The sequence below is a fragment of the Triturus cristatus genome, chromosome 2_1, assembly GCF_964204655.1.
Source record: "Triturus cristatus chromosome 2_1, aTriCri1.1, whole genome shotgun sequence".
Classification (NCBI taxonomy): Eukaryota; Metazoa; Chordata; class Amphibia; order Caudata; family Salamandridae; genus Triturus; species Triturus cristatus.
In genome coordinates, this window is record NC_140581.1 from 1071448815 (window position 1) to 1071472596 (window position 23782).

General features: G+C 43.0%; 1 protein-coding gene across 3 annotated transcripts in view; it reads right to left on the bottom strand.

Moving 5' to 3' along the window:
* Window positions 1-23782, bottom strand: part of SLC39A8 (solute carrier family 39 member 8) — a 239167-nt gene that overhangs the window by 20881 nt on the left and 194504 nt on the right. For all 3 annotated transcript variants that reach the window (XM_085636066.1, XM_085636075.1, XM_085636058.1), the window contains exons 7-8: window positions 4696-4903; window positions 3188-3372 (exon numbers count right to left, since the gene is read on the bottom strand). In XM_085636066.1, the coding sequence (XP_085492192.1) occupies window positions 3188-3372; window positions 4696-4903 (393 nt within the window). The remainder of the gene's footprint in view (window positions 1-3187; window positions 3373-4695; window positions 4904-23782) is intronic.

The window sequence follows — 23782 nt, forward strand, 5'->3', positions numbered from 1 at the left end:
AGGGCCTGAGGCAAGGATATCATGCGGCTGCGACAATATGTCTCCGCAGATTTTGCTGCACTTTACTATGTTTTGGTCCTATTATAGCTGGCAGAGAAAAAAACAATTTAGCTCCATTGTTGAGATCTTTGACTTTTAATCAAGTCAGGCCAGCCTTTCTGTGTCTCCAGATACTCCCAAGTGATCATGTTACTTACAGTTTTGTCCTCTTTACGATCAGCCTTGGCGTCCCGAAGAACGAGACCTGATTAATCGCCTCCATTTATTCATTGCGCACTTTACTCTGTGTTTTTAATGCTATGAATTTGTAAAGTGAATTTCTTGTTTTGTATACTTCTATGGTGATTTTATCAACTGAACAAAGATTTTACTGAGCAGGTGATCACATCCATAGAAAGGACTAATGGAATCCATGTTTGCTATGACAAACACAAAGAGATGATGGACGGTGTGCTGAAACTTTTCAAACACTCACCCCCAGTCACAGATCTGGGTTGAATCCATCATCATTCTTTAGTTCACTTTGCCACCCCCTTTGGTTTTGCTTTGTTTGTCCTAAGTTGACAGGGTATGCCCAGACGTGGGTCCCTTGCTCACTTTGCCACTGGATTCAAGCTAGCCTGGCTGATGACGACTGATTAGCCAGTAACTGGTCCCAGGATGCTTGTTTCCGGTCCAGGGAAGACATGGCTTGGCAGTTCGGGCTGGACTGTTCCCGTGAGGCACAGGGTCAGACTGATTTGCATATGGCCATGTCTGAACTGGGGTGGCGGAGTGAGCTAAAGAATGATGATCGATTAAACCCAGATCAGTTGACTGGGGGTGAGTGCTAGCAATGTTCAACACTCTGTCCATCATCCCCCTTTGGTTTTGTTTTGTTCGCCCTAAGTTGGCAGGGTATGCCCAGACGTGGGTCCCTTGCTCACTTTGCCACTGGATTCAAGCTATCCTGGCTGATGACGGCTGATTAGCCACAAACCGGTCCCAGGATGCTTGTTTCCGGTCCAAGGAAGACATGGCTTGGCAGTTCGGGCTGGACTGTTCCCATGAGGCACAGGTTCAGACTGATTTGCATATGGCCATGTCTGAACTGGGGTGGCGGAGTAAGCTAAAGAATTATGATGGATTAAACCCAGATCAGTTGACTGGGGGTGAGTGCTTGCAATGTTCAACACTCCGTCCATCATCCCCTTTGGATTTGCTTTGTTCGCCCTAAGTTGGCAGGGTACACCCAGACGTGGGTCCCTTGCTCACTTTGCCACTGGATTCAAGCTAGCCTGGCTGATGACGGCTGATTAGCCAGAAACCGGTCCCAGGATGCTTGTTTCCAGTCCATGGAAGACATGGCTTGGCAGTTCGGGCTGGACTGTTCTCATGAGGCACAGGGTCAGACTGATTTGCATATGGCCATGTTTGAACTGGGGTGGCGGAGTGAGCTAAAGAATGACGATGAATTAAACCCAGATCAGTTGACTGGGGGTGAGTGCTTGCAATGTTCAACACTCCGTCCATCATGCCCTTTGGTTTTGCTTTGTTCGCCCTAAGTTGGCAGGGTATGCCCAGATGTGGGTCCCATGCTCACTTTGCCACTGGATTCAAGCTAGCCTGGCTGATGACGGCTAATTAGCCAGAAACCAGTCCCAGGATGCTTGTTTCCAGTCCAGGGAAGACATGGCTTGGCAGTTCGGGCTGGACTGTTCCCATGAGACACAGGGTCAAACTGATTTGCATATGGCCATGTCTGAACTGGGGTGGCAGAGTGAGCTAAAGAATGATGATAGATTAAACCCAGATCAGTTGACTGAGGGTGAGTGCTTGCAATGTTCAACACTCCGTCCATCATCCCCTTTGGTTTTGCTTAATTCTGAAACATTTCCATTAATTCATAACCTACCAGAACATATTCTTTAAAAAAACTGACATATATTCTGTAATCCTCTTCTAGAATAACTTTCTACATACATCTTCTGGATTTGAAACTGAGTGGTATGCTTCACCCCTATTTTAGAGTAATTATGACAGCTCCGTGTAGCTGAAGCAAAACTGTTGAAAGAGAATTTCAACACTTATTATAATGTCCCTAAACACTACTGCTTTGTGGTTTCCCAAATTTTGCATTGCTCACCTCTGACCATTCGCCCCATGCTTCTCGTTTTACAACAATATTTCTCTTCCAACACCCAGCCCTTCACACTTGCTCGGACATTACTCACAGCCTGCTCACGAATCAATAGCAGAGTTCTTACCAGAGACATTTTAAGGCTTGGGCAAAGTGGGCAGCTGCACAGGGCTACCACCTTCCAAGGGGCCTATGAGACATGAGTTTTCTCTCATTTTCTTTCTTTTTGACTGCTGTCTTTCCTATTTCTAAACTTCTCTCCCTCTCTGCCTACATCTGATTCACTTACTCTACTCTTGATCATTTTAAGGATTTTTGGCATACAAGCAAGACATATTTCAACTTTTTGTGTGTGACTGTGCTAAAGTTTGTCATAAAATGTAATATTGTTTGCCATCATGGAGGATTGAATTTAGCAGGAAATGGATAATAAAATTTGTTCTGAACAGTGGTGCCAAAATGTTTTTTGTCCGGGGACCCCAAAATCCTTAAGATGACACTGATTCTTGCCTAAATTACTCAGGAGAAAGTAGCCATATTTCAGTTTTCCCCTGAACCCGTAAAACGTTACTGAATTTATGAAGTATTTGTAATTTTTGTATTTTACAAGAGACAAATCATACTTAGCTGCGGGGAAAACGCTTTGTGGATCAAACACTGTTCGTTTATGTCACTTTTATCCAAAAAGCTCCTAGACAGTGATGCTGTGGGATTCCATGAAGATAATGGACTTATTGCATTTCCCTGAGCACACCTTTGTGTTTACAAATGCACTGATGATGGACTCCACTCACCTGCAGCAGCGGGCACTTGACTCAACACAGTCCGAATCTTGATGATAAGAACAAAGTGCATTTCTCAGCCATCACAGTTTATTGATGCATATAAATAACCTAATAGACCGAGAAACAGCTTGCCCTATATTGAGTTTATTTGTAATATATCAAAAATGTAATTTTTCCAAGCCTTTTAGTCAACTATGGTTGGAAAAAAAACATACCAGAAATTGCTGTGCAATACAATGCCATCCAAATATGTATTCTGAAGAATTCGAAAAGTTTCTCTTACCATGTCAGCCAGGGATATATAAAGGAACATCCCCCCAGCCAGGCCAAAGATAATGTTAGGCTCAAAGTTATTGCCCACTACTATTCCCAGGATCAGTCCGATGTAACAGGAGCACGACGAAAGAAAGTTGAAGAATAAAGCCTGCGGGATGCTCATCCCCGCGTTGATCAAGATTGCAAAGTCTCCTGCAAAAAAAAACATGTTATTTTGCAATATTTTCATCTTCATAGAAAGAAAACAGCTACACTCACAGTGTTAAATATTTTGCTACTTTTAGCAGTATTTATACTACCGATATTTCTCAGTGCCTGTGTGTATACTGCAATGCTAGGCCCAGTGTAGAGATGCTATTGCAATTATAATTTGTCTTTTGATTTTTATTATTCTAATCTAAAGGGCTGATGTGGAGCAGGGTGGTAATGGGACATTTGCACAAAAATATATGCAGGAGCTTCATACGCCCTCCTGTTTGCTCGACAGCCCTCTTATGAAGGAGTGGAAGAGTGCCATCCTCAGGAATGTCAAGTAGGCGGTGTAAATAAAAATAGCGTCCGAATGGTCATCCAATATAGGCTGGCAAGTCCACCAGCATTTCCGGTGGGGCCTCCCTCATCTGTGCAAGGTCACAATATAGGCAATAAAGATCCTGCATGAAGCCGCATATAAATAAATGTGCCGGGCATGTTGGGTGAAGTATGCGGCACAGGCAAGGTGGCATTGCCACCACACACTTTTTTACTGCAGAGACGGAAATAGTTATGGTGGGGTCAACGACAATGGGGCGGAAGCCCCAGCACCTTAGAATACTGCCTCTATATATGACAGACATTGTTTAGCCGGTGTGGCAGAGGTGTTAGATCTGGCTCATCAGTAGGACAACACTGCTCCATACACAACTTAAAATAAACATCAAACTTTTGATTTGGATCTTCACCTTCTGAAATCTGCCTACATGTTGTATGGAGAGCCCTGATTTTGTATTGGGCACGTCAATATTATTTTTTAATCATTCATCTGGCAAGCACAGCTGATGAAGGACTAAGATCCTAAAAGTATCGGGCCACCAAGCAAATGTCAGCCCCTAACCAGGAGTATTTCACCACAAGATTTAGCACAGCGAAACACAAGATATTCCGCACAAAAAAATTGAATTGAAAGGATTGTATGGTCAGGCTGAGCACTTCTAAATCATATAAAAGAAATATGAAGATATCCAGCAATGCAAGACAGATCCCAAAAGAGTAATCATTTAATCATATGACTATTCTTGTATGTGTATTTACAATACAAGATTAGCACAAACTATGTTGGACTAGGCATGCGTTCTGCAGTTTTGTATTGAGAAGTAGGAATGAAAAAGAATTGGTCTCCTACTTGCGTGGATTCCCCAGCTCTCTTTTATAATGCAGCACAAACGCACAATAGGCAACAGCTTGCATAGCAATATGCTCCATCCATCCAAAATTAACTTAATACTGTTTGCTAAAAAATGTTTGAACTGATCTTACCAAATTCATGAGGCAGCTCTTCGCATAAGATTGCAATAGAGGTACTCAGACCCTGCATAAGAGACACGGTGAATGAGGCGCCAATCGCCAGTCCATCAATAAAGTTATGCACAGCATCACTCAAGGTAATCATCCACGCAATGGTCCCGATGTCTGACAATGGCCTCCATCTTAGGCAGCCGCAGTAGGTTCGTGGTGCATTTTCATCCTGCAAAAAAAGCATACACATATTATCAATTTTACTACACATTGGAGTGAATTGATTTTCTTCAGTTTACTATTTTATTGTCTGTTTAGTCGTGCAGTTTGATTCAATGGGACTGCTAATTTAGGGGGTTATTTGGTTTCTTTGTTTAAAATGAAATGTGATACACACACACACACACGATCGTATCTTATATTTAAAAAAACTCACGAAATTCATTGAAAATAAATTAATGGTAAAATGAAGTTATAGTTAGGTGTTATAATAAGACAAACACTAATGTTTATAAAACAAAACAACACTGAAATGCATCCGCTGTATTTTACTGAGCAACTATAATGTCTATCCCCGCCATGAACTGCTTAAAACCTCACATATTAACATCACATGCTAAATGACATGATTAATGACAACTCAAATGACATAATTGAGGACATTCCTCATTAGTAGTAAGCTAAGGTCCAAAATGCACATTTCCGTGTTATTCCATGCAGGGGGTGGGGGGGGGGGGTGCAGAGGGCTTGAAATAAGAAGTGTTTTTCTATTTTAGCTCCCACAGGATATTTTGCTGGTGCCTACAGCAAAGAACCTCTAAAAGGACTTACACCAAACTTGTCATGATAGCAGAACTTTATGCACGCATGGTGTTTCTTATGTTTGCTGTAAATCTGTTTAGGTATCCAAGCCCAGGGCATTCCAGGGGGCACTGAGAGGAGTGGAAAACAGTAATGATAGATGGAAAAGAATAAATTTGTCACAATAAATCATGATTTTAAAGACAATTTAGTTTAAGCGGGCACCATTCTACTCTTTGTATAAAGGCACAATTTTTTGTAGAAAGTCATGATTTTATTGAAAATTCGATCAGTGTGATAAACCATAGGAATTCTATTTAGTTTCCTAGTGATTTAATGTCACTGAACAGCAAGTGATAAGAGACTTCCACCTGAAATTTATCAAGATAATGTTTGTTACGTTAACTGCCCCGTACATGGCTGCATTCAGTTCTAAGAGATTTGCTGATATCTATCTTCTAAGTACAGTAGACATTTTCTTTAGCAAATTATGTCTTTGATCGAGTTAATCGTCATGTAGGCATGACTGACATTAGCATATTGATGCGTGGCCACTTCAGCCTCCTCCATCAAAACATTTTATGATTCCATATATCGACTGAAGAGCATGGCTGCCAAGATCGATCCCTGTGGAGCACCACAAGGAACTAGCTCTAAAGTTGACATGGATCTTCTTATCCTGATCAAGTGCTTACAATTAGGCAATCATCTCAGCATCTCTCCACAAAAATAGATGAGTCCTTGGGGCCCGGATGAGACTATTATGATGGACAATCATACCTAATATCAGCAGTAAATCAAGAAAGAGGACAAGACAGGCAGGTCCATCATCCAAAATGCAGTGGCTATCTCAGTGGATTTTTGAAGTGGTTGTTTCTGTGCTGCATTCACTTTGGAAACCAGATTTATATGGGGCAAAAAGCCTGCTTTTTAAAAAAATATTATCTAGTTGGAAGTCAACATATTTTTGAATAACCTTTCCAAGCCATGGTTAATTTGTGACAGGTAAATAGTTGACCATAATGTTAGGATTAGATTCTGTTTGTAATTTGATTAATTTGTAGTGTATCTGGAAACACACTTTTTAAGGAGGCATTGATTGACTCAAAACAAAATGAAAGTATCTCACTGTTATTCTTTTTAAAATACTATTGGTGTTTCAAACAAGTGTTAAAGTCAAACACATAGTAACAAAAGCATTAAATTGTTGCACAGGAAGCAAAGCAGCAGGTGATGATGACCCTATGTCTAAAATAGAGCTGCAAATTATTAAGATCTTGGTATAGAATCATTTGAGGAACTGATTGCATTTGTGCATAAATTGGGCCCCTTTTTGTGGTTAATACTTGTTGTTCTCCATTAAGTGTAATTTATTTGGACGACATTCTCTCACAATTTATAGAGTAATTTATCTTGCATACATTGAGCTTTCGCTTCTGCAATTTCATGTCTATATTTACTTTTCAAATGTTTGAGAATGGCTAGAGATCTGGATGTATTCTTTGATGTAAATTGTCTTTCTAGTTGTCGAAGCTCTTTTCTTGATAGAAAAGCAACTCTGAGTTTTCAGGAATGCTTATGTTTTTTAACTGGTGCAATTAGATCTTTCTTATTTAATACTGCTGATGACAGTGGATTTAGAAATGTTAGATATTGTGAGGGTCAAGTTTAAGTCAATGATTTGCTTGAATGTTCTTTTTTAGGATTGTAGATGGACCATTGTGTTGAATGGGAATGGGTCATATCTGAACATATATGGATCCAATAAGGCGAGCCAACCATTTCACTTCTAATGAGGTTTGGAAATGGACTAGTTATCGTCATAAATAAATACATGTAAAGACTTTCCTTTAGCATGAGTGGGCTTTAGAGTGGAATTAAAGGTTTGAAGTTAAAGTGGTTTGATAGTTTCCTTTTAGACAAGTTGTTTAATTCAATTTAAAATCCTCTAATGTAAAGTTTGTGACACTCTGGAATTTGCTGATCTGTTAAGTAAACTATTTGATGAAGGATCTTGGATCTTGTGCAAACTCAGAGAGTGATATATAATATGTAGTCAGGCCATAGTATCAGGGGCAGACTTGAAATGAACATTTAAAGCTGGTGATGTCAAAATCAGGGTCTTTGATTAAATATTTCAAATTGCGTACCAGCTCTTGTTAATTGGTTAAATGGTATGGGGGCATCTATTAGGGTTTTCAAATGTATGATGTCTGGCTATAGTGAAGACACATTGTGAGAATAACTGAAAAATGCTTTGACTTCCAGTGCGTACCCAGATGGAGAAATGTAAATGTATGTGATGGGCTACTTGATTGACCAACTATTGGAGTAATGCTGAAGTATGATACGCAACATATAATTTAAACCATGACGGATGTTTTGAAGACCAACAATTAGAATATGTTCAGAAAATGGTCAGATGAGATATAACTCTCTTTTCTCAGACAGTGGCAATTAAGAATGTGAGTAGTATCAGGTTAAACTGCTGTGTTACAAAATAGTGTTACAAAAGATTTATCAGAGTAATGCAATGTGGAAGAGAAAATGTTCTTTGGACTTGGTTGTTCATGTGACAACCTTGTTCAGTGGGGCTTAACAGTAAGTGTGAATTTGTTCTCTAAACATTCAACAGGATTGTGGTGCAGTAGATCACCACGTGGCCATGGAAATACAATATGATGGTGGCAAGGCTTTCTCAGAGTTGCTGAATAATGCAGAACTGGAACAATTTCTAGTTTTCTTACATGATTGTCAGTTAAGTACTGAATTGTCAATGCAGGTCTAAGGTTTTCTTAGGGCCTTATTTAGAGTTTAGTGGGCAGGATACTACGCCACAAATGAGATGAAGGACCCTTCTTCCAAACCCTCAGTCTGCCGCCTGATTTAGACACAGGCAGACCTTAAATATTCTGTTGATGGAGCCCTTGTTGGCACAGTTGATGGAATACTTCGGCGACGGTCTGACAGAGAAGGGGCCATCAGAGAAAGGACATTACACTGTGCACCGTATTTAGGGTGGATGAGGACGTTTATTTTTTTCCTTTTCGTCATTACCAGAAAAAAGCATGGTGGTAATGGACATGAACAACCTACAAGAACCTCATATACCCTTGGAAATGGATCCTAGGGTATGGGTCATTAGTTATTTTTCTTTTTCAAAAACAAACTTCCACTTTGGGAGCTTGTTTCTGAAAAACAAAAAAATATAAAAGGTTTAGTGAACAACCATCAAAAAAGAAGGTAGCCATCCACCAGATTTTTAGTACATTGAAGGAAACCACAGTGATGGGGGTTCCTTTCCCTCTATAGATATGACCGCTGGGTTGATGTCATCTCTAAATTTGGTGGACAGTAGCCCATCAAGATCACGGACAAAATGTCCTTTGCCACCCTGATGGAGGGAGTACTGTCCTTCAAACTATAAATCAGACCTGTAATCTGAATAGAATACTGTGGCACCCGAAAAAAACTATTGAATCAATACCAGAATGGAAAACTTTGCCTATTTTTCCAAAATTAAATACTAAGAATATTTTCAATCTCTGTACTGGATCCCCCTTGTAAGATGGCTGCCTTTCGGTCTAAAAGGAGGAATCAAGAGGTGGATGTCAGAGGGCAATGTTTTTTATTGCAATGCTGTTGAAGATACTGAGTTATGAAAAATGTGAGCTTGTGTTTCAGAAGACATGAATTGTACTCCAGGGACAACCTTGAGGATTTTGTTGAACAGCTCAGTTTACCAGCGTGAACTGTTATCTCCTTTACTAGCGGCTTATCCTTTGACACTGCTGCTCCCGGTGGGATATATAGGAAGCTACAGTGGTTCTGTTGAGGGGAATATTCACTTTACATAAGAGGAGTGAATCAAAAATGTAAACAAATTATACATTGAACAGAATCACAGAAAGATGTCAAATTATTTTTAGAAAATAACATGTACGTTACATGTAGTTGGAACACATAAACACCGGCTAGTGGATGTTTGCAAAATTCTTATTTTATGATTTGAGATTTTCAAAGGTATTTACAAAAATTGAAATTGGAAAGGCTGTCAAGTGAATACATTTACAGGTGACATGTAATAAAGTGACTTAAGCTGCTCAGTGGCAGTGGTGCACTGCATATCATATTTACAACGTGAGAATATGTACAGTTTAACAAGGAAAATAACTACAAGGTGGTCAGGATGAAGGAGGACAATGTCTCTGGTGGACAGCACTTTCGCTTGTTAATTTGAGCCAAGAGACTTGTAAATAGCTGAACCATATGTGTTCGTCGATGTTTCGACCCAGACAATGCGCTATTTAAATGTCATAGCCGGTCTTTTTCAGGACAAGGGAGGTGACGGTTGACAGCCTGAAGTATTCAACAATGTGTTCCAACTGATCTGAAGAGGCGCAAATTATGCCAAAGTTTTCCTAGTGATATGCGCCAGCGCAGTTAATGGAGTTCAGTTGTAATTACCTAAATGGGGGTGAAAAAAGGGCCCAAGGGGGTCCCTAGCAAATGCAATCTACAAGGATCTAATCCTGTGGTTGGAATTAGAGGAGTCACGGATGTGCAAATCGGAGACTCACCAGCAAGTGTCAGCAAAATTACTCAAGGACAGAGTCTATTGTATGCTCAATTAAATTACTCAAATGCGAGCCGCTGGTTAGGTTGGACAAGTCGGGGAAAGCAAAAGGACTCACCAGCAAGCGTCAGCGAGGTTTCTCAAGAGCAGAGTCTTTGAGTTGAAGTAGTCTAAAATGATCTACAGGTAATGGTAAAACAAAGAATACGGCCAGACCTGAGTAAATAATGTCGGCCAAATGTAACCACAGTGAAGGCATGGCACGAGTGATTGCAAGAGCCTTACCTAGAAAATAGGTGTAGGTAGGCCGTTGATGAAACAATCAGCCACCGCGGGGGGTAAGCATCTGATCCCAACTGCTAACCAGTTCACTATCCTGAAAAACGGAAAGTAATGAGATTTGGCGCTTAACTTCGGTGTGGATCAAAAAGCGCTCAAATAAGTGAGTGGGCAGCAATCACACGCTTACCTGGCAAGTAGCACTCATTTTGCAGCAGTCTGGAGGTCGTCTGTCCAAGGTGCGAATAATTACTAAACCTAGCTAGGTGTACGGGGTAACGTGCACATCGTTGGTGTACGTTGCCCCTGGCAGCAGCTGAATGCTGTGCGAATATTCACAATGGATGGACCAATGGGAGGGGGGGCTGCACTCTGACAGTGTGCACGCCACAAACAAGCGCGGCCGGTACCAGCAGCTGGATGCTGCCTATGACGTTAATAGAGACTTGAATGGGGGCGTTTAAACTATGAGCGGTGGTGCTGGGATGCACTCATCAACGTGTTTAGACAACAATTATAAATGCAGAGATAAAAATGATAATGCATATCAAAAACATAGTTTTATACATAAGATCAGAATGGTAAAGAATTAATGCTTTTGCAGATAGTTCATACGTGAATATGCAGATCAATATACAAGGTTTTCATACATAACATCCGGAATATAGAGAATACTAATGCTGATAGCCAGTATGAGCAGAACACCATTATATACTGGTAAACATGAAATATTATTAATTTCATTGGATAAAGGAAAATCCTTAGGTTTGCATTTCACCGGTGTGGTGACCATATAACAATTTGGTGACTCCAACATTATGTATGTAGTGAACACATCGGTATAGTTGCTCATAAAACGGCGGTAGTTATATATAGTTATCACATCGATATAATGGCTAATGAAACAAAATGGAAAATAATCAATAAACAGGTGTATGGAGAGGTTAGCAGGTTAAGTGTGTTAACAAAAGTTACAGTGGGATGTCGGAGCTACTACGGTGTGCTATAGAGTGACAATCTCGTTCTGTCACAGGTGACCCATTTGTTTCAAGGTCTCCTCCTGTTTGTTTAGGCCATCGTCAACAGTGTTAAGAGAGTGAATCCACTTACATTCAATGAAGCTCAATGATGCGATGATTGTGCCACCCCTGGGGTGTGCGCGTATCTTTTTCACCACCCACCATCTTAGGATTTCTGGTGTGTGATTGAGTGAATTGCAATGTTCAATCAGGGGAGCCCCTTGTACTCTGCATCTAACCCTGCTCATATGTTGTAAGACTCTGGCCTTAACCTTTTGTGTGGTTTCCCTATGTACAACATGTTGCAGGGGCACCTGATTGCATATATAACATTGGTGCTGTTGCAATTCATGTGCAAGGGAAGAATATATGTTCTGCTTTGGTGTGTGAATGATGTGCCTTCCACAGTATGTGAGCAGGCCTTACAATGGCCACACTTATGGTGTCCGGTCATCGGGGGCAGACCCAGCATGTTCTCTATATCTGGGGGTGTAGGGGGGTCCAGGTAGGCTTTTACCACAGTGTCCTTTATATTCCTTCCTCTCTTGAAGGCAAAGATTGGATCCTCGGTCGTGCCAAGTTCACTGGAGACTAGACTCCAATATTTCTTCAAAATATTTTTGATCTCATTGCTTCTTCAGTTAAACGTGGTAGCACATACAATGTTTCTGCCCTGTTGTTTGTGGTTTGACTTCAAGGAGCGAGTCACAGGGACAGTACCAAGCTTGTTTCTTCGCTCGCTTGAGCAAACCAAGGGGGTATCCTCTTTCCCTGAGACCATTGGTCAGGGTCTCAGTTTCTTTAAAGAAGTCAGTCCTCCGGGTGCAGTTTCTCCTCAGCCTGAGAAATTGCCCATAGGGCAGGTTGTCTCTCAGGCTCATTGAATGATGTGAATCATATTTGAGCAAGGTGTTTCTTTCTGTAGGTTTTCTGTAGAGGTCCGTGAACAGTAACCCTTCCTCCACTCCAAAGGTCAGGTCCAAAAAGTTGATGTTTTCGTTACTGTAGTACATAGTGAACTGGATATTGCTGAATCTGCTGTTAAGCCAGTCTTTGAAATCAATCAAGTGTGCTTCCGTGCCCAACCATATCATCAGCACATCATCTATATACTGCTTCCAGGCAGCGATGTAGTCTATGAAGGGATTGGTGGGGTTGTAGAGATATTCATCCTCATTAGAGGCCATGAACAGGTTTGCTAGGCTGGGAGTGAACCCAGCCCCCATTGCGATGCCTTTGCATTGGTAGGAATATTGGTTCCTGAAGATGAACTCATTCTTTGTCTTCGCAATATCCAGTAGCGATACCAGGAATCCAGTCGGGATCCAATGCGTTTTTCCAGGGTTTCTTTGGTCACTTCAAGTGCCTTCATTTGAGGTATGCTAGTGTAAAACAAAGACAGATCAAGGGTCACCAATAATTGGGTGTCGGTGTCAAAGGGTTGACCTTCCAATAACATAACTGAATGACGTGCATCGTGTCCCTTACAAACAATTTGATTTTCATAACCCAAGGTTGAAGGAAGTTGTTGATGTAGTGGTTGAGTGGTTCTAGGAGTGAACCCCATCCTGAGACGATCGGCCTTCCGGGGGGTTTCTCCAAACGTTTGTGTACTTTCGGTAGAGTGTAGATTGTAGGGATCCTCAGTTTCTTTTTATTGAGGAAGTTGTGCTCATGTTGGCTCAGGAATCCCTGGGCGAGGCCCATCCGTGGTCAAATTATTCAATTAGTTTCTTAAATTCCAATGTGGGATCCTTTGGTATAGGTTGGTAGCTCTCTCTCGCACCAAGTTGTTGCTCAATCTCATGTATGTAGTCACGTATTCTGCATGACCACCACTCCACCCTTGTCGGCCGCCTTGATGACAATAGTCTTGTTGGTTCCTAAGGTCTGTAGAGCAAGCCTCTCTTCTTTATTGATGTTATACTTGATATATTTGCAATTTTTCAGTAGGTCCATGGTTTCTTTAAGGACAATCTGTTCGTATGCCACGATTTTTGGACTCATCAGATACAAAACAGGAGTAAAGGTAGACAGTGGTCTGAAGTTAGTGGCGGTGGCAGTAGGATTTTATTCCTTGTTGGAAAAATGGTATTGGAGTCTTATTTTTCTGAAAAATCTTTGCAACTCCAACTTGATGTGAAGGAGTCTGTTGGAGAGGTCGGGACAAAAGTTAATCCTTTGGAGAGAATGTGTTTCTCTGCATCCGAAAGTCTATAGTCAGATAGATTGATGATGGGATCAAAGTTGACAATAGTCATGGCATTGGGAGGTCCATGGGCAAGGTTAGGAATGTGTATATGTGCGGAGGATGTAGAGTCCCTCCCGGTGAGTAGCATTGTCGCCAAGGGAGAGTGCCTCGTCTGCAAAGTCTCTGGGGGCTCAGGGGCTTGATGTGTAAAGTTGGGAGTCTGTTCATGCCCTAAGTCTATGGGTCCAAAATCAGTGTCAATGCGGTCTATAGTTGGTGTCTGTGGCTCAGAAGTCATGTTGGCTACCATCTGTATGTTTGTCTGCGCGTTTGGATCTCGACGTGTGATTCGGGTTGGTAGAACGTCACTCGTGAGTTGCCCCTTTGGTTGCTCCTGCCCCTGTTCCATCCTCTTTGTCTTTCCCAGTTCTGCTCTGTGCATCCACCTCTGTTGATATTGCGATTGTCCTCCCCTAAAAAATGTTGGTTGTCCTGGTACCTTAGTCCCTGATTCCCTTGACGACTTGTGGAAGGTTTATCTGAATTGGTGTCAGAACTACTGCCAATGGAGGAGTCTGAGAAGATGACTCAGGAGCAGGGTGGCAAAAGTGACAGGACAGACCGCAGTGTGTCAATGACTGTGACAGACTGACTACAGAACACCCACTGCAGGTTCCTCAAATCTGCTGAAAATAATTGATAGAGTGTGCACATATGGCTCCATCATGAGCCTGAAAATGGATTGTCAATACATCGTGAGGTGGAAGGTCTCACTGATTTGGGAAAGGGCCATTGATTAATTCTTCTTGTGTAATCTTACTATAATGTGTCAGCTATCGCGGTAATAACATATCCCCCTCCAGAAGAAAGCTTTTTAGGAGGGACAGATGAAATGCTAATAGGATTGACTTGGTGTCTTGTGATGAAGGACTTGCTATTAGGATAGGTCACAGGTTAATTCTCAAATTCTTCTTCTTAGGTCAGTAATGCCATTTGAGATATCATCAGTGATGTCACTGAACATGTCATAAGTGATGTAATATGTGAGTCATAAGCAGTGCATTGCGGGTGTACGATATAGTTAACTCAGGTAACTAGAACTGCTGAATTTCAATGGTTTTGTATGGTGGAAATCTGAGCTATAACGGTCCTGTAATCTTTGTTTTTTTCAGTGAGTTTTTAAGGTTTTTTAAAATCTATTTCCTAACAAGAACATCCCGGTAACCTCTGTTTTTTAGTGAATTTCAAAGGTTTATTAAATTGTATTTCCTAGCTGTAACCTGTAACCTTTGAGAGTGGGTATGTGAGTGGTTGTATAGATCAGTGAGCGGGTGTGTGAGTGGCTGTATGGGTCTATGAGTGGGTATGTGACTGTCTGTAGGGGTCTGTGAGTGGGTGTGAGAGTGTCTGAGTCTAAGAGTAGGTGCAGGAGTGTCTGAGTGGGTCTAAGAGTGGGTGCACAAGTCTCTAACTGGGTCTGCGAGTGGGGTTGTGAGTAGGTGCATAAGAGCCAGAGTGGGTCTGTGAGTGGCTGTATCAATATCTGAATGGGTGTGTGAGTCTCTAAGTGGGTCTGTGCGTGTGTGTATCAGTGTCTGAGTGGGTCTTTGAGTGGGTATGTGAGTGTCTGAGTGGGTCTGTGAGGGGGTGAGTGAGTAAGTGTGTGTGTGAGTGGCTGAGTGGGTCTGCAAGTAGGTATGTGTTGGAGCGGGTCTGTGAGTGGGTGTTCCAGTCCCTGAGTGGGTGCATGATTATCTAACTGGGTCTGTGAGGGGTGCATGACTCTCAGAGTGGGTGCATGAATGTCTGAGTGGGTGTGTGAGTCTCTAAGTGGGTCTGTGAGTGCATGCACCAGTGTCTAAGTGAGTCTGTGAGTGTGTATGTGAGTGTCTGAGTGGGTCTGTGAGTGGGTGCTTTAGTGTCTGAATGGGTGTGTGAGTGGCTGAGTAGATCTGTGAGTGGATGTGTGAGGGTCTGTGAGAGGGTCTGTGAATGCATATGTGAGTGTCTGTTAGTGGGTGTGTAAGTGTCTGAGTTGGGTCTCTGAGTGGGTGTGCAAGTGTCTGGGTGGGTCTGTGACTAGGTATTCAAATGTCTGAATGGCTTTGTGAGTGGGGGCGAGTGTCTGTGTGTGAGTGTCTGAGTAAGTCTGTGAGAGAGTGAGCGAGTATTTGTGTGGGTCTATGAGTGGGTGTATGAGTGTCTGAGTGGGTCTGTGTGTGGGTGTGTGACAGGTTCTGTGGGTCTGTGATTGGGTATGTGTGTCTGAGTGGCTCTCTGAGTGGGTGCATGAGTGTCTGAATGGGTCTCTGAGTGGGTGCATGAGTGTCTGTGTGGATCTCCCAGTGGGTGCACAAGTGTCTGTGTAGGTCTGAGAGTGGGTGTGTGTGTCTGAGTGGGTCTGTGATTCGGTGCATGAGCATCTGAATGGGTCTTTGAGATGGTGCATGAGTGTCTGAGTGGATATCCCAGTGGGTGCATGAGTGTCTCTGTGGGTCTGAGAGTGAGTGTGTGTGTGTCTCTGTGAGTGGGTGCATGAGTGTCTGAATGGATCTCTGAGTGGGTGCATGAGTGTCACAGTGTGTCTCCCAGTAGGTAAATGAGTGTCTGAGTGGGTCTGTCAGAGGGTTTAAGAGTGTCTGATTGGGTCTGTGCGTGGGTGCATTAGTGTCTGATTGAGTGTATGAGTGTATATATATTTTTCTTAATTTCAGGCAGATTTGCGAATTCGCCATGGCAGTATATGGGGGCAGCGCTGAGCATCACAGCGGATTTGCGAATCCTCGCACAAGGGAAAAAATATTTTGGGGCATTTTCTTGCCCATAAGCAGTCCTTCAGAGACCCCTATATTGCACCAATGGAATCAGGGTGGTTCCCACAGAGACCCCTATACTGTACCCATGGGTCAGGGTACCTCTACCCTGACCTCTTCTATTACTTTGCAGATTTACGTTCAGCCCCTCTGGACCGTTTCCCATTATATAAAATGGTGGCCACAACTTTCTACACAGGTTGCGGCCAGCCAATCACGGCATTGCTGTTGACGCGTGGATTTGTGTAGCGCTTGGTGGATCTACGTCCCTAGATGTACAAATGTGTTTTTGCTTTTTATATCTTAAAAACTGCTGAATGGATTTGCACCAAATCACAAAAAGGGCTCTTTCTGGACCAAGAGCTATATTTCTGTCAAATTTGTTGTAATTCTGTTCAGCGGTTTGTGCTGTACGCATGTCTAAAATCCCTAAGAAAATTGCATGTGGAAAATGCATTTTGAGACCCCCCCCTTTTTCGCAACTCCCACTTGACGAATCACCCAAAAACTTTCCACACAGAAGCTACTAGTTTTGAAATTTCGCAAGGATTTGTCAAACTGTGCCAAAGTTATTGGCAAAATAAAAAAAAACTTTTTCCCATGGAAACTATGTCCTACCTCTAACTACCTACTGGCGACCGCCATCTGTAGATTTATAGATATAGATATATATGTTACCCGGTGGTGGTTGCCACTGGGTAGTTATATTTAGATCTGCATTTCTATAGGAAAGGCCTTTTTTGTTCTGCTTATAACTTTGGTACCATTTGATTGACCTTCACAAAACTTTCAAAAAAACTGCTCTTCTTCGCCTAGTTTGGGAAGTTTCAGGGTGATTCACTAAGCAGGGGGATTGAGAAAAAAGGGGTCACAAAACACAAAATCCCTATCCATTTTCTATAGACTAAAATAACTGCTGAATGGAATTACACCAAATTTGTAAAGAAGCTAGATCTGGGTTCGCAGATTGGGCTTTCTGTGATTTGGTGTAAAGCTGCTCAGCGGTTTTTGAGAAATGAAGGTGTAAAAATATTTGTATATCTGGATGGTTGGATTTGACGGACTCTTGCGAGAGTTCCTCAAACTCAATTTGAAAAAATAGAGCGTTCTGATTGGCCCATTAAGCTTCTTTGCCCATGGGGCAGTTCGCTCCAGAGGGAGTCAGACTCCTGCGGGAGCGAGTGATCTGACAGGCTGCCAACAGCATGAGAAAAATGTTGCTGGAAGCCATTACAGGACTTGGGGACTTAGTCCTCTGTCCTGAAGTTTAAAAACAAAATTATATAAGGGGACAGGTTAGGTATACCCTGCCCCCTAGGATCTCTGGGAGGGACCCAGAGAGACTCCCCTCCCACAAGCCCAAATTTGTTGAAAAATTGCCAATTTTTGCAGCGATCCTGCGGGACTTCGGCACAAAAAAATAAAAGAAAATGGTGAACTCCACTTTTTTAACATCTTTGGGGAGGGGGCATGAGTAGGGCCCGCCACGTCAAGCCCATTTTTGGCCCCAGGGACCTCATTCCCTGGGGCCGGGTATGTCAATTAAGGGGAGGGGGGACATGGTTGGCTTCCAAAAGCCTGAATAGTCCCAAGGGACCCATCCCTTGGGCCAAGTAATTACATTAAGAGAAGGGGCATGCCATGCAGCCCTACTCTGGAGCCTAATTAGGCTCCAGGGACCCCATCCCCAAGGGCCAAAATGGGATGGGGGCCACATGCCCCCTTCTCAAGCCTCAAAAAGGCCCCGGGACCCCATCCCATGGGGCCGTGATGGTACTTAAAAGGGAGGGTGGCTGTATGGTCTCCCTCTCCGGACCTAAGAAAGGCCCAAGGGACCCCATCCCCCGGGGCCGTCTCAGTGACTATGTTCTGGGACACGGTAGTTTCCCTGCCCACACTCGTGCAGGCAGGGAGACTTGTGTTTGCTCCCAGCCGGTGGGAGTTTTAAACATGCACCCACCGGCTGGAAGCAGACTCCTGTGAGCAGGGATAAAGAACACATATTGCTCCCGCCCAGAGGGCGCAAACATAAAACAGCTGCTCCCTCCGGGTGGGAGCAATGGTGGCTGGATAATGGGTGCTCCGGCGGGCACTTGGGCACCCACCTATAATTTGGAAATGCCTCTGGGGATGGGGTCGACAGGGCCAAAATATGTTCTGGGAGGGGGGAACCGCACGGGTGTGAGAGCTTGTATCCGTAAAACACCACTCGACTCTACAAAGGAAGATACAGTGCACTCATGAGTAAGTGATGTGCAGTGAATTTTATTGGTAATTCAGCATCAGAAAAACTTGACAAATTTTGGCATCCGCCTTCATCATGGGTTCTGGCATTTAGGCCCCCGTCTTCATCATGGGCGGATGAACCCATGATAGAGGCGGATGATGAAATGCGCAGGGTTTTGCCAGTGCTGAATTAACTGAAAATTTCCAAAATATCACCAACTTGGGAGTGCACTGCATCTTCCTTTGTGAAGTCGAGGGGTTTTTAATATATATTGCCACTGTATGGTTATAGTTGGTTCCGTTGAGAGTTTCCATAGGAAAGGCATTTTTTGTTTCTTTAATAACTTTGGTGCTGTTTGACGAGTCTGCTAGAACCTTTGGATCCTTTGTGGTAAATTTCACACTAATCCATTGTAAGAAATTGGGTTATTAGTTGAAGGGAGTATAACTCTACTTTAGCAACAACCACAATCCTTGTCAGGGTGAACCACAAAAGTCACTAAGTTAACCAGTGCTTAAAATTGGTAGCTTCCCACAAAAGCAGTCAGGCTTGACTTAGAGGCACTGTGTTAAGTATATATTCAGCACACAAACATTAATAAGATAAAAACTAAACACAAGAAAAATCCCACACTAATTTAGAACAATCCACTAAAATGTAATAAATATAATTACACCAAAATGAATTAAGCCCAATCAGTAGAAGCGAAGTTATGATTTTTTAAAGTTATAAGTGAAAAATAGCACCTAAATGATCAAAGCGCCATCCACGAAGATCTAGTCACACGTAACCAGTGCAGTCAAAAGTTATGGCTGACCACGATGAAGCGATGTTCGGATACTTGAGGTGGATTGGGCCCAGTCTTGGCTTACTGTCAGAATTTGAAGAACTTTAAAAAATAAAGCTCCTGAGAAGGTGGAGTTCAGTGGGGCAAGGCAACCAGCAGTGCCCAAGGGGAGGCGTCGTTGTCGTGGAGCTGCTGGACCAAATTAGGGTGAAGATTTCTACGTTCAGACTTTGTTACTTTTTTTGGAAGTCAAAAATCTCGAATGAGATGAAGCTGGAGGATGTAAATGATGTGTGCTTCACAAGGCTGGACGCCCTTTCCGAGAAAACCCGCTGAATTAGTTTGCTGCTGCACAGAAGAACATAGCTGGAGTTACTGTAGTCAGGCTGACTGGCAATGCACCTCAAGCGGATTGGCAACCACGTAGGTCCCGGTTTGTTGGTTCTCAGGTTTTGGTGGAAAATGTGTAAAGTCCCAGGTTTTTGACTGGAGAGGCAACTTTAGCACTACTTCCAAGGGTCGAAGACTGGTTGGGAACCACTTGTGGGGATAGGACCCACTCCAGGCAGAGGCCAGGTGCAGGGTTAAAGGTCTCTGGAGGGTGTTATGTCCTTGTAGCTCACACAAGAGGTCAGCCAATTAGCCCTTAGAGTCAGTTTGGTAGTACTGCGATCAAAAAGCAAGGCAGGCTACCAGCAGCAGGGCATTTCTCTCGGGATACTAGGCAGGTCTTGTGCAGCAGGGCAGACCTCTCGGGTACTAAGCAGGTCTCAAGCAGCAAGTACAGGCAGTCCTTCTTAGTGTACTTAAGAATTGGTCTGATGTTCCAATATTTATACCTGGTGCCAGCCTTTGAAGTGGGGCAAACTTCTAGACAATCTCCACATCTGATTTTCAAATTTTCCTTCCTCCCGCTGTCCAGGCTGCAAGTGGTCTAGGGTGGCAAAATGTTGCTGTCTAGTTCCTTTTTGAGTGTGCTAGAGGCAGCCCTTTAAAATAAAGGTGGGGCAGGGAAAAGCTACACCCCTTCCGTCCTGGCAGAATAGCCCATCCGGCCAACAGTTAGCACCCTTTTACCTTACTGTTTGGAAGGAACACAGAAACGCAACTATTAACTATTTACAGGCATGTGACCCAGGACACAGGCTGCAGGCAGCAAATGGTTAGGAGAAGAAAATGGCAACTTTTTAAAAGTGCCATTTTCAGAATTGTAACTTAAAATCAGACTTTGGCATTAAGGAGGATTTTAAATTACAATTCTATTGAGACCAAATATGACATTTCTACCTGTTCCCAGTCAAACATTAGCACATATTAAATGTAATAAGGTAACCCAATATTATCATGTGAGAGAGGTAGGCCTCACAGCATAGAAAAATGAATGTGGGAATTTTCACTACCGGACATGTAAAATTTAAAAACACATGCCCCACCTTGTAAATACACAATGCACACTGCCCTATGAGCTGTTTAGGGCCTACTTTAGGGTTAATTTATATATAATAAAAAGGAGGTTTAGCCCTGACAAAATGTTTATTTTGTTAGGTCAAATTGGTAGTTTAAAACTACACACAGGCTGCAATGGCAGGCCTGAGACATGTTTCAATGGGGTACTTAGGTGGGTGGCACAATAAGTACTGCTGGCCCACTAGTAACATTTAATTTAGAGGCCCTGGGAACGTGTAGTACCAGTTTACTAGGGACTTGTAGAATTGCCAATTGGGTGTAAGCCAATTCTACAATTTTTTAAGGGGTGAGCAAAAGCACTTTAGCACTGGTTAGCAGCAGTGAAGTGCAGTCATAAGGCCAACAAAAATTCATTTCAGCAAACAGGAGGCAAAAAGGCAAAAAGTTTGGGGGACTACCACAACAAAGGGTGTCAGGTCTAACACCCATCAAGTGCGAGCCATGAAAAAAGGGTGGTGCAAAAGTGCAATTTTGCATGTTAATTCCTATACGAAACTATGCTCTACGATACGCGGAAAAAAACTGCTGAAAATGGTTAAATGGATTTACATCAAATTTGAAAAAAAAAGTCTGAACTTATCTCAGAAAGCATGCTCTTCGTTGTTTGGTGTAAATCAGTTATGCTATTTTTGAGAAAATAGTGCTTAAAAAAGGTGCTTGGGTGAGCATGAATGGGTTAAAGCTGGTAAAAACTTGGCGATATCTGGACTGATGGGGTTTAGATATGCTCTGATTGGCCAATTGAGAGTGGATGCATAGATCCTGATTGGCTTGCCACAACATGGAAAATGTATTGTGGCAGCCATTATAGGACTTCTGGAAAAAAATGGAAGGCCACACAAGGGGCAAGGATGGGCATACCTTGACCCACAGGTCCCCTGGTCCAGGAGGCCTGTAGAGTACTCTCCTGGTGGCTAGAGTGGGCCATCAGGAACAAAAGGACATCTAAAGTGTCTAAAATGGCCCACCAGGTGTCAAGCAACAGTCAAAAAATGCCTAGTCCCCAGGGAGCACCTAGTCGGGAACATGTGTGAGTAGCAGTCTGGTCCTGGAGCTTCCTTAAATCCCTAAAAAGGGCCAGGCCCTCAGAGGTTGGTGCAGGGAAATGAAAATGAATTATAAAGGGTGGGACGAGTGTGTGCTGAGCTCCCTCCCAATACTCTATTTGCTCTCAGGGTGCCCTAACACACTTGAAGCCATGGAAATAAATGAGGTTGGTCGTGCTCTTTAATGATCCAAGGGGGCCCCCATGTACCCAGAGAGCAAGAGGAAGGAGACTGGCCAGACGTTCCTCCTGCCCCTGTGTCCCAGGGGTGAGATCTCCCACCCGTACTGACCATAGATGGAAAGAGTGCTTTGTTCCTGCTGCCATCTAGAGCCGCCTGGATGGAAGCAGGTAAGGATGCTGGCTCTCGCATGTGAAGAGCTGCCAGCAGTTGCCAGGGTTTTGTGGCACCCCCCACAGCTCTCAATACCTGAATCACACATAATAAAAAAAATAAACATTTTCGCAGCGACGGCCACCACAATGGGCTGCTGCAGGCTCCAATTAGCTGGGGCCTGAAGCCCCCGATAACCCCTTTGAAGGACTATTTGTATTTGAAGATTCGACGTGTAGTGCCCCAGGAGTTTGGCAGTCCAGACAGAAGCCTCTTTAATGTTTTTTTTAGAGTGACTCTAAGTCTCCTAGCCGGCTAAATTGGTGACCACAGAAGAATTTTCACAAAGTTATTTAAAGCACTCTTAGAGCTTTGGCTCTTGCAAAGAGCCTCTGGGTGTGGGGGCCCTGTTGATGGGCCCTAATGCTGCAGTTGCAGCAGTTTAAAAGTAAAAAAATACTCATGTTCATATTTTATTGAAAGTTTAATGCTTTATTGACAATGACAACATTAGATGATGCCCGAAGAGGTTTGATGTATACTCAACTTTTAATGTGATCAAAACATCATTTAAAAAAATCAATGAAAGTACACAAAGGTTAAAGTGATGTTATAGGTATGTATGGTAATAAGATCTTACTTTATGTTCATTGAAAAAAACAAGGGTTAAAAATGATATTATAGTTAGGTGTTGAAATTAAATAAGAACTACTGTATAAAAAAAATTAAAAACACTGACATTTGCTAATGTTAGTTTAGTGAACTATTACCTGCACCCCAACCTGTCTTGCTTATGTGCTCATATATTGCATCATTACATCACTAATAATATTTTAAATTACATCATTGATCACATCACCGATGATGTCAGCACCCTGTTCCAAGGGCAACGGGGCAACCAAGAGCTACTGTCCAACCGTGGAGGTTGAGGCCTTTTACTACTGATGTCCCAGGCCCGGACTACAACTCGGCCAAGTACCCCTTCAATACTTGACTCTCAAAAGTATTGAGACTGGAGCAATCCAAGGCTTCTCTGGGGTAAGCAGACACAAGGAGACGAATAAAGGCTCATAATTCAAAATATGTTCAAAAGCAGCAATACATGAGAATCCAGTCAAATACTTTTTTTACGACAAAAGAAGTATTTCTATATGAACAAAAACTGAAATACGGTATCACAAAAAATACACGCAGCCCCCTGAGGTCAGGGCTCTAGTGTTTGATAGGCAGTCCCCTAAGTCAAACTTCCCTCTCACTAGCGATAGTGGTCAGTTCCTATTCACATTGTGATATTCAGGTTTGGCCCCACTAGCAGTCCAAGTCTAAGGAGTCCCAGTCCCACTCTTTTAGAAAAATGATCTACTGCTGAAGTGCTACCAGGCAGATATGTCTCACTGGGGTCTACAGGCCCAAAGTTCAGTCGTAGGTGCATTAGCAGGGATTGCCCAACTGGAGTCTCCGGGAGCATCTCTCTCGCAGGTGTGGCGACTGCAGTGGTTGCCTTGGGTGAGTGCCGTACAAGCAGCTCAGCAGGGGCTGTTGCTGGGTGTTCTTGACACTCCCCCCGAT